This window comes from Cucurbita moschata, unplaced genomic scaffold (genome assembly GCF_002738365.1).
Source record: "Cucurbita moschata cultivar Rifu unplaced genomic scaffold, Cmos_1.0 Cmo_Scf00035, whole genome shotgun sequence".
NCBI classification, from domain to species: domain Eukaryota; kingdom Viridiplantae; phylum Streptophyta; class Magnoliopsida; order Cucurbitales; family Cucurbitaceae; genus Cucurbita; species Cucurbita moschata.
In genome coordinates this window covers 1284714-1299267 of record NW_019268551.1, presented here as the reverse complement: position 1 = coordinate 1299267, position 14554 = coordinate 1284714, and the positions used below count along the sequence as shown (strand labels likewise).

General features: G+C 32.9%; 3 protein-coding genes and 3 non-coding genes across 6 annotated transcripts; 2 read left to right on the top strand and 4 right to left on the bottom strand.

The window, feature by feature from the left end:
• The first annotated feature begins 1013 nt into the window (after window positions 1-1013).
• On the top strand, window positions 1014-1917 carry LOC111431170. Its single transcript, XM_023067727.1, has 2 exons — window positions 1014-1444; window positions 1898-1917. The coding sequence occupies exons 1-2, from the start codon at window positions 1123-1125 to the stop codon at window positions 1912-1914; spliced, it is 339 nt and encodes a 112-aa protein (XP_022923495.1). The 5' UTR covers window positions 1014-1122; the 3' UTR covers window positions 1915-1917.
• A 1965-nt stretch (window positions 1918-3882) lies between these two features.
• Window positions 3883-3954, bottom strand: TRNAW-CCA. Its single transcript has one exon. It is a non-coding gene; the product is annotated as a tRNA-Trp (tRNA).
• A 332-nt stretch (window positions 3955-4286) lies between these two features.
• Window positions 4287-4358, bottom strand: TRNAW-CCA. The gene has a single exon. It is a non-coding gene; the product is annotated as a tRNA-Trp (tRNA).
• Window positions 4359-5886: 1528 nt separating this feature from the next.
• TRNAW-CCA lies at window positions 5887-5958 on the bottom strand. Its single transcript has one exon. It is a non-coding gene; the product is annotated as a tRNA-Trp (tRNA).
• A 1184-nt stretch (window positions 5959-7142) lies between these two features.
• Window positions 7143-8193, top strand: LOC111431169. Its single transcript, XM_023067726.1, has 2 exons — window positions 7143-7612; window positions 8133-8193. Exons 1-2 carry the CDS (start codon window positions 7291-7293, stop codon window positions 8147-8149), a joined length of 339 nt encoding a protein of 112 aa, XP_022923494.1. The 5' UTR covers window positions 7143-7290; the 3' UTR covers window positions 8150-8193.
• A 1903-nt stretch (window positions 8194-10096) lies between these two features.
• Window positions 10097-13692, bottom strand: LOC111431193 (light-harvesting complex-like protein 3 isotype 1, chloroplastic). The gene is made up of 3 exons (XM_023067752.1): window positions 13234-13692; window positions 12905-13042; window positions 10097-10476 (listed from the first exon to the last, which is right to left on the bottom strand). The coding sequence occupies exons 1-3, from the start codon at window positions 13607-13609 to the stop codon at window positions 10229-10231; spliced, it is 762 nt and encodes a 253-aa protein (XP_022923520.1). The 5' UTR covers window positions 13610-13692; the 3' UTR covers window positions 10097-10228.
• Window positions 13693-14554: the final 862 nt, after the last annotated feature.

The window sequence follows — 14554 nt, the reverse complement described above, 5'->3', positions numbered from 1 at the left end:
ATTTAGAGTAATTTAGAGTTATTGTATTTCGTTAACGTAGTTTAAGACTTTTAATTTATTTTAGGTTACAATTACATAATGGTTAATTATGGCCATTAAGTATGAATGTTACACTCACTCTTGGAATGTCTTTAGTAGTTTCATTTTGAGGCTATATAAAGCCATGTTGTATTGGTAGGAGACTTGTAAAAATATAATAAAAAGGAGCATTTGTGCTTTCTTTAACCAATGGCTAAGTTTATATATAGAATCATTCAAATTCGACATGATCAATCTTGCTTGTGGAGTGATTCGAATCTCAAACAAGTGTTCTTGCGTTGAGATATTTGATCAACCAGAATCATTCAAGCTAGACATGATCGATCTTGCTTGTGGAATGATTCGAATCTCAAACAATGTTCTTGCCTTGAGATATTCGATCGACAAGGTAATCCGAATCTTACTCCTCTTGTAGTGATTCCACATATCAAAGTAGTTTCTACACTCGGAATAATTCATTTTTCTCTCCAATTGATGTGGAATCTCACAATCCACCCCCTTAGGGACCTACCATCCTCGCTGACATACAACCCAGTGTCTACCTTTGATATCATTTATAACCGTCTAAGTTCACTACTAGCAAATATTGTTCGCTTTAGTCTATTACATATTGTTATTTTAAAACGCGTCTACTAGGGAGAGGTTTTCATGCCATAAGAAATGTTTCGTTCCCCTCTCCAACTGACGTGGGATCTCAAAGTTAATGATATAAGTTCCAACATCAAATGTTTTGTTGAATTTCTACGCTATCGGGGAACGTGAACATGATTCAGTGGTCAATACCCTAATAAAAATAACTCTTCGAAAGTTCGAATCTCCATTGAACTTTAAATAAGCTCTCGTATCATCGGAAAATAATCTTCAAAGCTTAAACCATATAATAACAACTAAGCAAGGGATTCAAATGTAAACATACCTTATTTGTTTAAATCCCTTGACTAGACTTGGGGATGAGGCAATCCCAAGTCAATGCCGCGCCAATAAAGAATTGCAACACCCCACGCACGCAGCGCCTATTTAATTAACCACGCGGAGGGCTAAGGCCAAAGGGCGTTTGTTTGAGTCAGGACTTTTATCAAACAGATGGTGGGCATGGGCATTGGCATGAGGCGTTGGGGCTTGGTGCTGGCAGTGGCGGTGGTTATGGCGGTGGCAGTAGGGGAGGTGGCGGCACTGACGGCGGCGCAGTGTAAGGCGGAGAGAGATATGGCGGTGAAAGAGTGCCTGCCGGTGGTGTTCGGGAGTAACCCGTCGCCGGCGTGCTGCCAGAGGGCGAGAGTGAGCCATACGGAGTGTATTTGCCCGGCTGTTACGCCTAAGCTGATGACATACGTGGACCCTAATCGCGCCATTCGCCTCATCGAAAGCTGCGGCCGTAAGGTCCCCCGCCATTTCAAATGTGGAAGTAATTAAATTAACCCCTCTCTCTACATATATATACACATATACATATACATACATAATACATACATATATATGTATATAATCATTTAATTTTCCAAAAATTAACATATTTATTTTTTTCATTATTCATTTTTGTTCAGGGATTTTTTTTTCATCTTTCATAAATATTCCAAAAATATATATATATATATTAAATTATAAAAAATAAATATCTCAAAATCATTCGAATTATTTCAAATCTTATAATTATTTTTTAGTATAGAGAATTTTAGAATTTCGAATTAAAATTGAAACCAAAGTTACTGTCACATTATTTCATAATAGAATTGAATAATCGCCTGTAAAATAATTTTATTATATTATAAATATAAATTTATAACTCGGTGAATATGTTTATATATATATAATTAATTAATTAATTAATTAATTAATTAAATTAATGTTTTTAATGCAGGTCTTACGACTCCATGAAGATTAAAGAAGGGGATGATTGTTTTTTGTTGTTTAATATTAAGTTAATTATGTACTATTTTTAATTATGTCCTTGGTTTAAAATAATAATAATTATTATTATTAAAAAAATGTTAGTAAATCTTAATGTATTATTGCTTGTCTATGAGTGAAGGTTATATTTGTATTTTTCTTTATTTATTTATTATCGTTTTAATTATATGAAGTTGATATAATTCTAAAAATTGAAACAAAATAATTATCAAGCAAATTGTAATTTTTTAAAAATATATTTTTGTTCTTAGAATCATAAATAATAATAATAATAATAATAAACGAGCATTTAAGAAGGGTTGAGTGCTCCCACCTCTTTCCTCGTTAGAGTTCTTGTTATTGTTCGGTTCTTGTTATTCATTTGATTATTATAAAGATGAACTCAATCCATAATATGAACGGAAAAACGAAAAAGACCTATTGAACTGATCACATGAATACCCGATAATATTGACTATCTATGATATGAACCACGACCAAGGAATTTTCATACCTGAAGGTCCAATTATAAAGACGAGAGCCAAGAAGCTACAACAAACTTTGTACACTTATATTCAAGCTATGGTGAGCTCATGAAAGAAAATTCTAGAAGACGTTAGAGATCTCCCTTATATGTTATGAAAAGTTGCATTTAATGAACTCAGCTAAATTTATGGAACTAGTACATGACTAATAAACTCATTTCATTCGTTGCACTATTTAATTATAATTTAAATATTTGTTTGTCAGCTAATTTTTAATATAGGAGTTAAAGTTATATGGTAACATACATAGGTTACCATATTCCACCATTTAACAAGACATTTTAACAGGGAGGTTACGAGTATTTCTCATTTACTAACCAATTTAATTTGGGAGTGATGTGTCACGTGAGTCAAGATATAACGGTATAAAGCGTTCCTTTCACAGACATCACATTTTGAAATTAAAAAGGATAGAATTTCTATTTCTTTTTAGGTTTGTTGAGAGCTAAGATTTTCTTTGCAAGTGCATGCTAGAGTTATTCAAGTGCTATTTGATTAAACCTTTTGTGGAATGATTCGAATCACGAGTTTTTCTTTATTCTTGATCTTGATCATCAAGGTAATCCGTTCCATACTTTCTCTCGGGTGGATTCCATATCAATTTATTCCATTACATTAAATAGTCTTGCTAGAGACATAAACCGTCATAGAGAATTTGACAGGACATTAAGATATATTAAAAAAAAACATGAGTCAAATTTGAAAATGCAGTCTATTCTAAAAGTATATTTATCGATTTTGAGTTTGACTTTTAAAGCGTTTTGAAAGCGACATTTTATTTTTTGAAATGAATTTTTTGAAATAATTTTAGTTAAATATGATAATTAGTTGGCTAAACGAAAATTAGTGACAATTAATTTTTATTAATAATTTAATTTTAAATCAACAAGAATAGCCATTTAAGCAACCTTATCTTATAAAATTTATATTTTATTCTATGCAATGATTCTTAAGATGACTTTTTAGGTTAAATATACAATTTTGTCTCATAATTTATTTTTTAATTTCATTTTTTATTTTAATTTGTCAAGATTTTAGTTTTATCACATTAGAAGAATAATGAGATGGAAATATAAAAATGATTTATTATTATAATCAGATTCAATCTTTGACTAAGTAATGGTCTTTTCTGAATTAAATTTCTATATGGTGACAAAAAAAAAAAAAAAACCCAAACAACAAACAAAAAAATAAAATTATATATATAAAAAAAAATCGAAAATTTTCAGGACAAAATTGTAATTCAACAAACAAAATCCAAACGGAAGCACGTATAGCGGTGGAAGTTCACGGAGGAAAGAGACGGCGTGGTCTTTTTGTGAATATTAAAACTCACGAAAGGCATTATAGTAATTTCGCAAGACATCAGATTAATATAAAAATAAGAAAATAATCCAAAAATGGAAAAAACTGAACCCGACGTGAATCGAACACGCAACCTTCTGATCTGGAGTCAGACGCGCTACCATTGCGCCACGGATCCTTTTGTATCATTTAGACTCATATTTAGTTTTACTTTTTTAATTCTTCAATCTTCTAAATATTGTTAAATGTATGTTCGATTTTGTCCTCCGGCAGCGTCTTAGCAGAAATGGCGGCGGAGGAATGCAAGCGCCGCCTGCCGCCTCGTCCTTCCCCGGCTTCCTCATCGCGCCGTCGCTGGAGAAAGGGTTGGAAGCAGATCCGTCGCGAGGAAGACGACCGGTGAACTTTTGGTGGATATTAAAATTAATAAAAGGCATAAAAGTAAATTCACAAGACATCAGATTAATATAAAAATAAGAAAATAAAAAATAATCCAAAAAATCGAAAAAGTGAACCCGACGTGAATCGAACACGCAACCTTCTGATCTGGAGTCAGACGCGCTACCATTGCGCCACGGATCCCTTTGTGCATTTTTCGTCTTATAAACTTATTTATTTTCAATTATTATTTTTAATATTATTTTTACATAAAAATTAAGGATATGTAAATTCTAAAGCATTATTTTATATGATTTTATTAATAAAAAATATACCAACAGTTTAATAAATCAATGTTCTTTAAAAATAAATAATTTTGTGTTTAGTAAGTTGTTACATTATAATAAAATTTAAAATTTTATAAATGCATATTATGCTCTTTTTTATTTTTATGTATTATGTTTATTTATTGGAATTAAAATATAAACTATTTTTAACCCGATCAATAAATTTTATTTTGATAACATATCATTTTGTTATATAAATGAGACTTCGATAAACAACTTTTTAGTTAAGTAATATATAGATTGGTGTCACGGTCGTACAACTCATTGTCTATCTTGATTGGTGTCACGGTTGTACATTTTCAATCGTGTGGGTGTCATGATCTTGACACGTTCATGACAAGTTTTAAGGAACTTTAGACGATATTCTCCTTCGCCATCCGAACACAACTCATGCAGAATCTAAGTTTGTTTCGCTACATTTGCTGCTCGTGCGTGCATGTTCAATCGCCTGCAACTTTAGTCGACTTTTATCATCTCTTGGTCAAGTCCTCTGTTCGACCTTGCCTCTTCTCTAGGCCAAGATCTTTCGATTACAACATTGCATCTCGGTCATCATCTTTGTCATTTAGGTTCTCATCTTCATACCCATGCATCATCATGCCATTCCAAGTCCCGGAAGGCTTTGGCCATCATGGGTTGCTCTAACGTGTCTATCGAGAACTGACCTATAACTTAATCATACCATCGAGACATCTCAAACAATCATCAATCTGAGTTCTATCAAGGCATGAACCCTACAGTGTTTGTGTCAAGTCATTTACAGATACCGTACTGGATAGCAAGTGCATATATCAACCTCCAACATATAGGCTGAGGTGTATGTTGGCACACCCGTGTCGTCCTACACTATTATAAAAAATCCATTTTCGAAGGAGAACACCCAAGACACTTGTCTTGCAATACTCACACACGCTATAACACATGTATGTGCCACATGGTAGCTCACTTAGGTCGCAAGGCCTAGGATGGTGTAGAGTTGACGCCACGCCTACCGCTATTGTACATTTTGAAGTATTTTTGGTATGATAAAAGTAGACATGATTTCTACGAGTAGTCATACGATCTCATGTAGCGTATGTTTAGTATCCTATAACTATAATTTTTAAAATTGTAGAGCATGTAAGACATAGGATGAAAAGTTTAATAATTTTATTAATTATATTTTAAAATTAAGAAAAAGATTTAAAATCTCGAGGACGAAATTGTAATTTAACCCAAACAACAAACAAAATCCAGACGGAAAGAAGGTTTAGCGTCGAAGTTCACGGAGGAAAGAGACGCCGTGAACTTTTGGTGAATATTAAAATTAACAAAAGGCATAAAAGTAATTTCATAAGACCACCAGATTAATATAAAAATAAGAAAATAAAAAACATCCAAAAAATTGAACCCGACGTGAATCGAACACGCAACCTTCTGATCTGGAGTCAGACGCGCTACCATTGCGCCACGGATCCTTTGGTGTTAAATTCTATTTTCTATATTTTTTATAATTGATTAAAAATAACGATAATAAATTATAAAGTACTAATTTTTATGAAGTTAGCAATAATAAATCAATATTCTTTAATTATTTTAGTAAGAGTTTTAAATTTTATAATTGCATATTAGGTTTTGTTGAATTCAATGTATTAACTCTATTTTTTCCAATTAAAATATAAATTAATTTTTAACCCATTTAATAAATTACATTTTGATAATACAATAATATTTTAGGTCAGCATCCTCGCTAACACACCATTTCAGTGTCTAGTTCTATACCATTTGAAACAGTCAACCGTATACAAATATCGTCTACAGTCAACCGTATACAAATATTGTCTACTTTAGAATGTTTCGTTTCTCTCTCCAACAAATGAGATCTCACACCACATCAACAGAAAAAAGAAATTATATACCTTAAGCTTTGGTCTAGATAGATAAATCAGTTTCAAAAATTTGACGATCAATAACATTAGACAACGACGAAAAGGAAAATAAAATACTCGATACCAAAGAGAGACCGATTTGAAAAATGGAAGAATGTTGGTTTCCGTACACCACTAATTGTCGTGAAAATGTGGAATTCAATTCCAAATTGATATACTCCTAACCCATTAAATTTCTATTTTCAAAACCAATCAATGGATAAAGAAAATCTGCCATACAATCCATAATTTCAGTATTCCCCACCAAATAATACACTATTTCCATCTATTTTTAAAATTATTCTAATTCTTTGAATTCTCACGTTGGTTAACCAACGTGAACATAGTACAATAGTTAATGTTCGTGCTTAATTCTTAAGCTAAGAAGGTAAATTCTCACATCATTAACCAACATGAACATAGTACAATGGTTAACATTCGTATTTAATTCTTAAGCTAAGAAGGTCGAATTCTCACATCATTAACCAACATGAACATAGTACAATGGTTAACATTCGTGCTTGATTCTTAAGTTAAGAAGGTCGAATTCTCACGTCATCAACCAATATGAACATAGTACAATGGTTAATGTTCGTTCGTGCTTAATTCTTATTTTAACTCGTCGACTTCTCACGTCATCAGCCAACATGAACATAGTATAATAGTTAAGGTTCGTGTTTATTCGTATGCTAAGGAGTATGGTTGAATCAATATACCTTTGTTTTTAAATCCCTTGACTGGGCTTGAGGAAGAGGCACTCCCAAGTCAATGCCGCACTAATAAAGGAATGCAAGACCCCACGCACGCAGCGCCTATATAATTAACCACGCGGAGGGCTAAGGGCAAAGGGCGTTTGTTTGAGTCAGGACTTTTATCAAACAGATGGTGGGCATGGGCATGGGCATGGGCATGAGGCGTTGGGGCTTGGTGCTGGCGGTGGTGATGGCGGTGGCAGTAGGGGAGGTGGCGGCGCTGACGGCGGCGCAGTGTAAGGCGGAGAGAGATATGGCGGTGAAAGAGTGCCTGGCGGTGGTGTTCGGGAGGAACCCGTCGCCGGCGTGCTGCCAGAGGGCGAGAGTGAGCCATACGGAGTGTATTTGCCCGGCTGTTACGCCTAAGCTGATGACATACGTGGACCCTAATCGCGCCATTCGCCTCATCGAAGGCTGCGGCCGTAAGGTCCCCCGCCATTTCAAATGTGGAAGTAATTAACCTCTCTCTCTCTCTCTCTCTCTCTCTAAATTCGACAGATTAATTTTTAAAAAATAAAATTATTAAGTTTATTTAAAAAACGAACTTGCTTTTTATTTCAAAAATACCCTTACTATTTTAAAAGACAATATTACCCTCCACATTTCGTAAACGTCTTACCTCTAGTAAAATTTTTTAGAATCTCGAATGAAAAATTAGAAGCCGACCTCAATTCATGAATTTAAATAAATCATCCAAAAGTATTAAACAAATAATAATAATAATAATAATAATAAAATAGTTGTTAAATATTTTAAAAATAGCCTAAATATAAATTTTGTAAATTGCCCATGAAATAATTTCAGTATATTACAATTACAAATTTATTAATATATTATTTATATACGTAAAATAATAATATTATTATTTTTGGCCAATTTTATTTAATTTTTAATAAGATGGTTATATATATATATATATATATATATATACACACATACATATACATATATTATATAATGTTTGTAATGCAGGCTATACTACTCCATGAAAGCTATCATTGGGAATATCCAAGCAAGCCTGAAGATTAAAGAAGAAGATGATATAGAGAGTGAACTAAGTGATGTTTTTTTTTTCCTCTTGTTTAATATTAAGTTAATAATTAAAAAGTTATATATATATATATATATATATATATATATATATATATATATATATATATATATATAGTTAGTAAATCTGAATGTGTTCAAGCTTTTTTCTAGGGGTGAAAATATATGAGATTTCAATTAAGTATATATTTGTGTTTATTTATTAATTTTATGTTAAATTAATAAAAATAATGTAACGGCCGAATAGGGGTAAACTCATGAGAGGGTTCCGCACCCTTAAAAAGAATGTTTCGTTCTTTTCCCTAATCGATGTGGGATCTCGTAATCCATCTTCCTTCAGGACCTAGTTTCTTTGTTAGCACACTGCCTTGTGTCTACTCCCTTCGAGGCTCATCCTCCTTGCTGACATATCGCTTGAGGCCTAGTGTCCCCTTGTTGGTGCACCGCCTCGTGTCCAATCCCTTTGGGGCTCAGCCTCCTCGCTGGCATATATCACTCGGTGTCTGGTTGTTTTCTCCAATCGATGTAGAATCTCACAATCCACCCTCCCCTTCGGGGCTTAGTGTCCTTGTTGGCACACAGCCTCGTGTCCACTCCCTTCGGGGCTTAGCTTACCCGTTGGCACATCGCCCAGTGTCTGACTCTGATACCAACTGTAATGGCACAAACCCATCGTTAACTGATATTGTCCTCTTTAGGTTTTCTCTTTCGACCTACCCTTCAAAGTTTTTAAAACGCATCTGCTAGATGTATAAACGCCCTTCAAGGTAGCATTAACACCCTAAACCTTTATAAAAGAAAATTCAAGAAAAAAAATGTATCGTCAATATATATACGGAAATAATCTATAAACAACTCATAAATTATCTCTCTTTTTAATATTAAAAAAAATTATTGTATTTTTTAAAGAGTTTAAAGTTATTAATAATGTTTTTTTAAAAAAAATTTAAAGATATTTTTATAATAAAATATATTTGTGAATTTTATAATTATAATTTTTTTAAAATTCAATTGTTTTATTACTGAAATTTTAAAAATTTTAAGAGTATTTTTTTTAGAATTAAAAAATATTTGTACTAGTTTAAATTTCTAAAAAAATTTACATACGTACAACTCCCATCGCCGTCACGGTGTAGAAATGATAATCTCCGGCTCTGCAAATCTCCCTCCTTCTACTTCCTCCGCCGTCCGTACAACTCCCGTCGCCACCTGCTTCCTCTTCAAACCCCATCTTTCCACCCTCAATGTCGCCAGAATCTGCAGGACCATTCCCTCGGCCGTTTGTTGTTGAGTTGGCCTTGGATTCGATAAAGCCAAATCGAGAGTAATGATTGGTGTACCGGTAGCAGATTGCGTAGTAAGTGAGACGGTGAGAGGTTGGGAAGGAGAATGAAACCTTCTTTTAAGGGTGTGAAAATTTCTTTCTTACCAGACTGCGTTTTAAAAATCATGAGGGGAAGCTTGAAGGGGGAAGTCTAAATAGGACAATATCGGTTAGTTGTGGGCTTGAGTTGTTACAACGGGGAGGCTAAGCCTCGAGGGGGTGTGACAATGCTAGCCTTAGAAAGAATATTTTATTAAGACCTCACAATTCACCCCTATTCGGAGCCCAACATACTCACCGGCACTCGTTCGACGTTGTTTCTTTCCAATCGATATGAGATCTCACACCATGCTTATGGTGTAATATGTTTGAAGTACTTCAATAACTTTCTGGATGCATCAAGTATGCTAGATGACACCGAGTTGAAACACGTATTAAACACTCGTCTTTTGTTCCTTTTGATCGCCATACTTTCGAGACGTCTATCTTGGTGAGGTGAAACTGATAATCAAGTTTATCAGACATGAATTTTTTTCCAGAAAAACCCATGCTTTTAGAAAGATTTTCACTGAAACAAGAAACATGAACAAACTGAGGCCTAAACATTCAATATCTTTCAGAGCTCACATTATCCGTCTCTACTAAGCCCAAATCTTAAGAGATACAAACATAATTAAAGCAAAACAAGAACACATTACACTTTGCCTGAGCCTTTGGTTTCATCCTGCCAAGTTGCTTGCCATTGTTTATCATAAAATGTCGTCTCATCAATCAACTTCTTTAGAGTCTCTATATCTTCGTTCTTTCTGATCAAAAGAACTCCCACCACTGCAATAAATAACAAAGTTTTGCAGAAGAAGTTGCCCATTTGACCTACTAGTCCTACCCCCGTCAAGCTATCGACGAAGTAAGCCATGAAAAACCCCACCATGGCTGCACGCCCTGCGTCGAAATCATGATTCACAGACATGAGCGAAAGAACAAAAATATGTTTTGAGTGATTTTCAAATGGGTAAAACCAGTCATTTACGTTCAAAATCACTCAAGAACATGCGTTTGAACATTCAAAATCATCAAAAAATACATTTTGAGTGATTTTCAAATGGTTAAAATCAGTCATTCACGTCAAGAACATGCGTTTGAACATTCAAAATCATCAAAAAATACATTTTGAGTGATTTTCAAATGGTTAAAATCAGTCATTCACGTCAAGAACATGCGTTTGAACATTCAAAATCATCAAAAAATACATTTTGAGTGATTTTCAAATGGTTAAAATCAGTCATTCACGTCAAGAACATGCGTTTGAACATTCAAAATCATCAAAAAATACATTTTGAGTGATTTTCAAATGGTTAAAATCAGTCATTCACGTCAAGAACATGCGTTTGAACATTCAAAATCATCAAAAAATACATTTTGAGTGATTTTCAAATGGTTAAAATCAGTCATTCACGTCAAGAACATGCGTTTGAACATTCAAAATCATCAAAAAATACATTTTGAGTGATTTTCAAATGGTTAAAATCAGTCATTCACGTCAAGAACATGCGTTTGAACATTCAAAATCATCAAAAAATACATTTTGAGTGATTTTCAAATGGTTAAAATCAGTCATTCACGTCAAGAACATGCGTTTGAACATTCAAAATCATCAAAAAATACATTTTGAGTGATTTTCAAATGGTTAAAATCAGTCATTCACGTCAAGAACATGCGTTTGAACATTCAAAATCATCAAAAAATACGTTTTGAGTGATTTTCAAATGGTTAAAATCAGTCATTCACGTCAAGAACATGCGTTTGAACATTCAAAATCATCAAAACATACATTTTGAGTGATTTTCAAATGGTTAAAATCAGTCATTCACGTCAAGAACATGCGTTTGAACATTCAAAATCATCAAAAAATACGTTTTGAGTCAAAAAATACATTTTGAGTGATTTTCAAATGGTTAAAATCAGTCATTCACGTCAAGAACATGCGTTTGAACATTCAAAATCATCAAAAAATACATTTTGAGTGATTTTCAAATGGTTAAAATCAGTCATTCACGTCAAGAACATGCGTTTGAACATTCAAAATCATCAAAAAATACATTTTGAGTGATTTTCAAATGGTTAAAATCAGTCATTCACGTCAAGAACATGCGTTTGAACATTCAAAATCATCAAAAAATACATTTTGAGTGATTTTCAAATGGTTAAAATCAGTCATTCACGTCAAGAACATGCGTTTGAACATTCAAAATCATCAAAAAATACATTTTGAGTGATTTTCAAATGGTTAAAATCAGTCATTCACGTCAAGAACATGCGTTTGAACATTCAAAATCATCAAAAAATACATTTTGAGTGATTTTCAAATGGTTAAAATCAGTCATTCACGTCAAGAACATGCGTTTGAACATTCAAAATCATCAAAAAATACATTTTGAGTGATTTTCAAATGGTTAAAATCAGTCATTCACGTCAAGAACATGCGTTTGAACATTCAAAATCATCAAAAAATACATTTTGAGTGATTTTCAAATGGTTAAAATCAGTCATTCACGTCAAGAACATGCGTTTGAACATTCAAAATCATCAAAAAATACATTTTGAGTGATTTTCAAATGGTTAAAATCAGTCATTCACGTCAAGAACATGCGTTTGAACATTCAAAATCATCAAAACATACATTTTGAGTGATTTTCAAATGGTTAAAATCAGTCATTCACGTCAAGAACATGCGTTTGAACATTCAAAATCATCAAAAAATACGTTTTGAGTGATTTTCAAATGGTTAAAATCAGTCATTCACGTCAAGAACATGCGTTTGAACATTCAAAATCATACAAAATCATCTTAATGTATGATTTTACGCTTTTAAACATGATTTTCATACGGAGAAGCCAATGCTATGAACAAGTAGAAATCATGATCCACAAACGTGAAAGAAAGAACAAAAAATACGTTTGTGTGATTTTCAAATGGTTAAAATTGGTCCTTCATGTTCAAAATCACTCAAGAACATGCTCAAAATCACTCAAGAACATGTGTTTAAACATTTAAAATCAACTTCCATGTATGATTTCACACTTCTAAACATGATTTTCATACAGAGAAGCCAATGCTATGAACAAGTAGAAATCATGATTCACAGACATGAACAAAAGAACAAAAACATGTTCGAGTGACTTTCAAATGGTTAAAATCAGTCATTCACGTCTAAAATCACTCAAAAACATGCGTTTCAACATTCAAAATCAACTTAACATTAGTTTGTACACTTTTAAAAACGATTTTCATACACTCACGTTTAGCCATTTATATCAAACAGACAAGCTTCAAGAAAACAGGATAAACAATCATAGAAACATGTTTATACCATTGAGAATCTCAGCCTCTGGCAGATGGTAGCGCTTAATCCAAGCCCACCAAGGAACTATGGATGTGTCAAACAGCACAGGGTCCTCATTACTTGATGATTCTGGATTGTTTTCCAGCCATTTCCTCCTCCTAGCCTCTGATTCAAACATCAAGTAATTGCTCAAACATCACCAAGAAATTCATTACAATCAAAACATCATCAAAACTTGCAGAATCAAGATTTCCCCCAAAAAGCTTCTCAGACATTGCATGTATCTATGTACATCCAGATTTCATAATGCAATTAGAAGCAAAATCAACAGAAAAAGTAGGGTTTACGAAGATTACCGGCATCAATAACAGCATCCCAATCAGTACTTCCGTCTTTCCGGAACTGATTCAAATCCCAAGTCCCATTAACCCATTTAGGGTCTTCAAATTTGCTAACCACCACCACTTCTTCCACAGCCGCCACCGACCCATTGGTTTCAGCAAGGATCTCTTGCTTTTCCACCACCGGCTCCGGATCCTTCTGTACGACGGCGGATTCTACAGCGACGGAACCACCTGAAATTCCGGCGCCATTGTCAGCAGCGACCCAAGAAGAAGGGTTTCTGGACCTGAGAGAGGAAAAGGGTCTGGAGGGGAAGTGGGTTCGGTGATGTGAAGAAGGAGAGAGTGAGGAAAGGCGAGAGGGAGGAGAAAACAAAGCCATGGAAGACATTGTTTTGGTGTGGAAGGAAGAAGAGAGAGCTCCTCCTCTATCCTCAGCCTTGTAATTGTGATGGATAGGGAAGCTTTGCACTTGAGCCCATAATAAATGTGTTTGCTTATATATATATATATATAATTTTAATTTTGTAATAATAGTTTTAAAATATAGGTGAATATATTTAAAAAATGTTAAATGAAGAACTTTTTTACTAAAAAATAAAATAAAACTGAATTTAGATTTATTTAACTAAAATTAAACATGTATAAAAATTAAAATGGTATTTTAATCTAATAATAATTTTTATTTTAAAAAATATAATATAAATATTTTTTTAAGTTATTAAGAGAAAATTTAAAAAATATTTTTTAAGTTAACAATTAATTTAAGGATTAAGTTATACATTTTTAAAAATATTAATAGAAAGAAATATATTATTAAATTCTTTAAATCTTATATTAAAAGGTTAAGCACAAGATTAGCTTGTTTAATATGTTTTTTTTTTTAATTTAAATAATTATTCTCAAACTTTGACTAATTTAGTGGAGGATGTTGAGATATGTGGCTATTATTAGGAGCATAAATATATTTTTTAATTTAATGATAATTATGATGAAGCTAAATTGTTTAATTTTGCGTAAAATTAATAAAATACCCTTATAAACTTTTTATTTTATTTAAAAATATTTCTGACATTTTTAATTTTTTTTTTTTTATAATACCCTCAAATTTTTCTAGGAGTTATTTAGTCATGAGTGAAAATTATCTCCACTGATCGTTCTTCTGGCATCTTTTGTCATCACTCATATGTATCTTAGAAAAACTCGTAAGAAGTCACTCCATATAGAATTACTCTGATTAAATCACGTTTAATCTGAAGTTTCTGTGATTGAACCGCCGAAAAGGAAGGTGTAGGTACAGATAGAAACTTTGCCCTAGATCTTGTGCTAGTAAGGA

Coding starts and splice junctions, on each gene's coding strand:
- LOC111431170 (XM_023067727.1), top strand. CDS start 1,123: ATGGTGGGCATGGGCATTGGCATGAGGCGTTGGGGCTTGGTGCTGGCA.
- LOC111431169 (XM_023067726.1), top strand. CDS start 7,291: ATGGTGGGCATGGGCATGGGCATGGGCATGAGGCGTTGGGGCTTGGTG.
- LOC111431193 (XM_023067752.1), bottom strand. CDS start 13,609: ATGTCTTCCATGGCTTTGTTTTCTCCTCCCTCTCGCCTTTCCTCACTC. Junction 13,043..13,233: donor GGATGCTGTTATTGATGCCG/GTAATCTTCGTA, acceptor TGTTTGAATCAG/AGGCTAGGAGGAGGAAATGG. Junction 10,477..12,904: donor AGAGGCTGAGATTCTCAATG/GTATAAACATGT, acceptor ATTTCGACGCAG/GGCGTGCAGCCATGGTGGGG.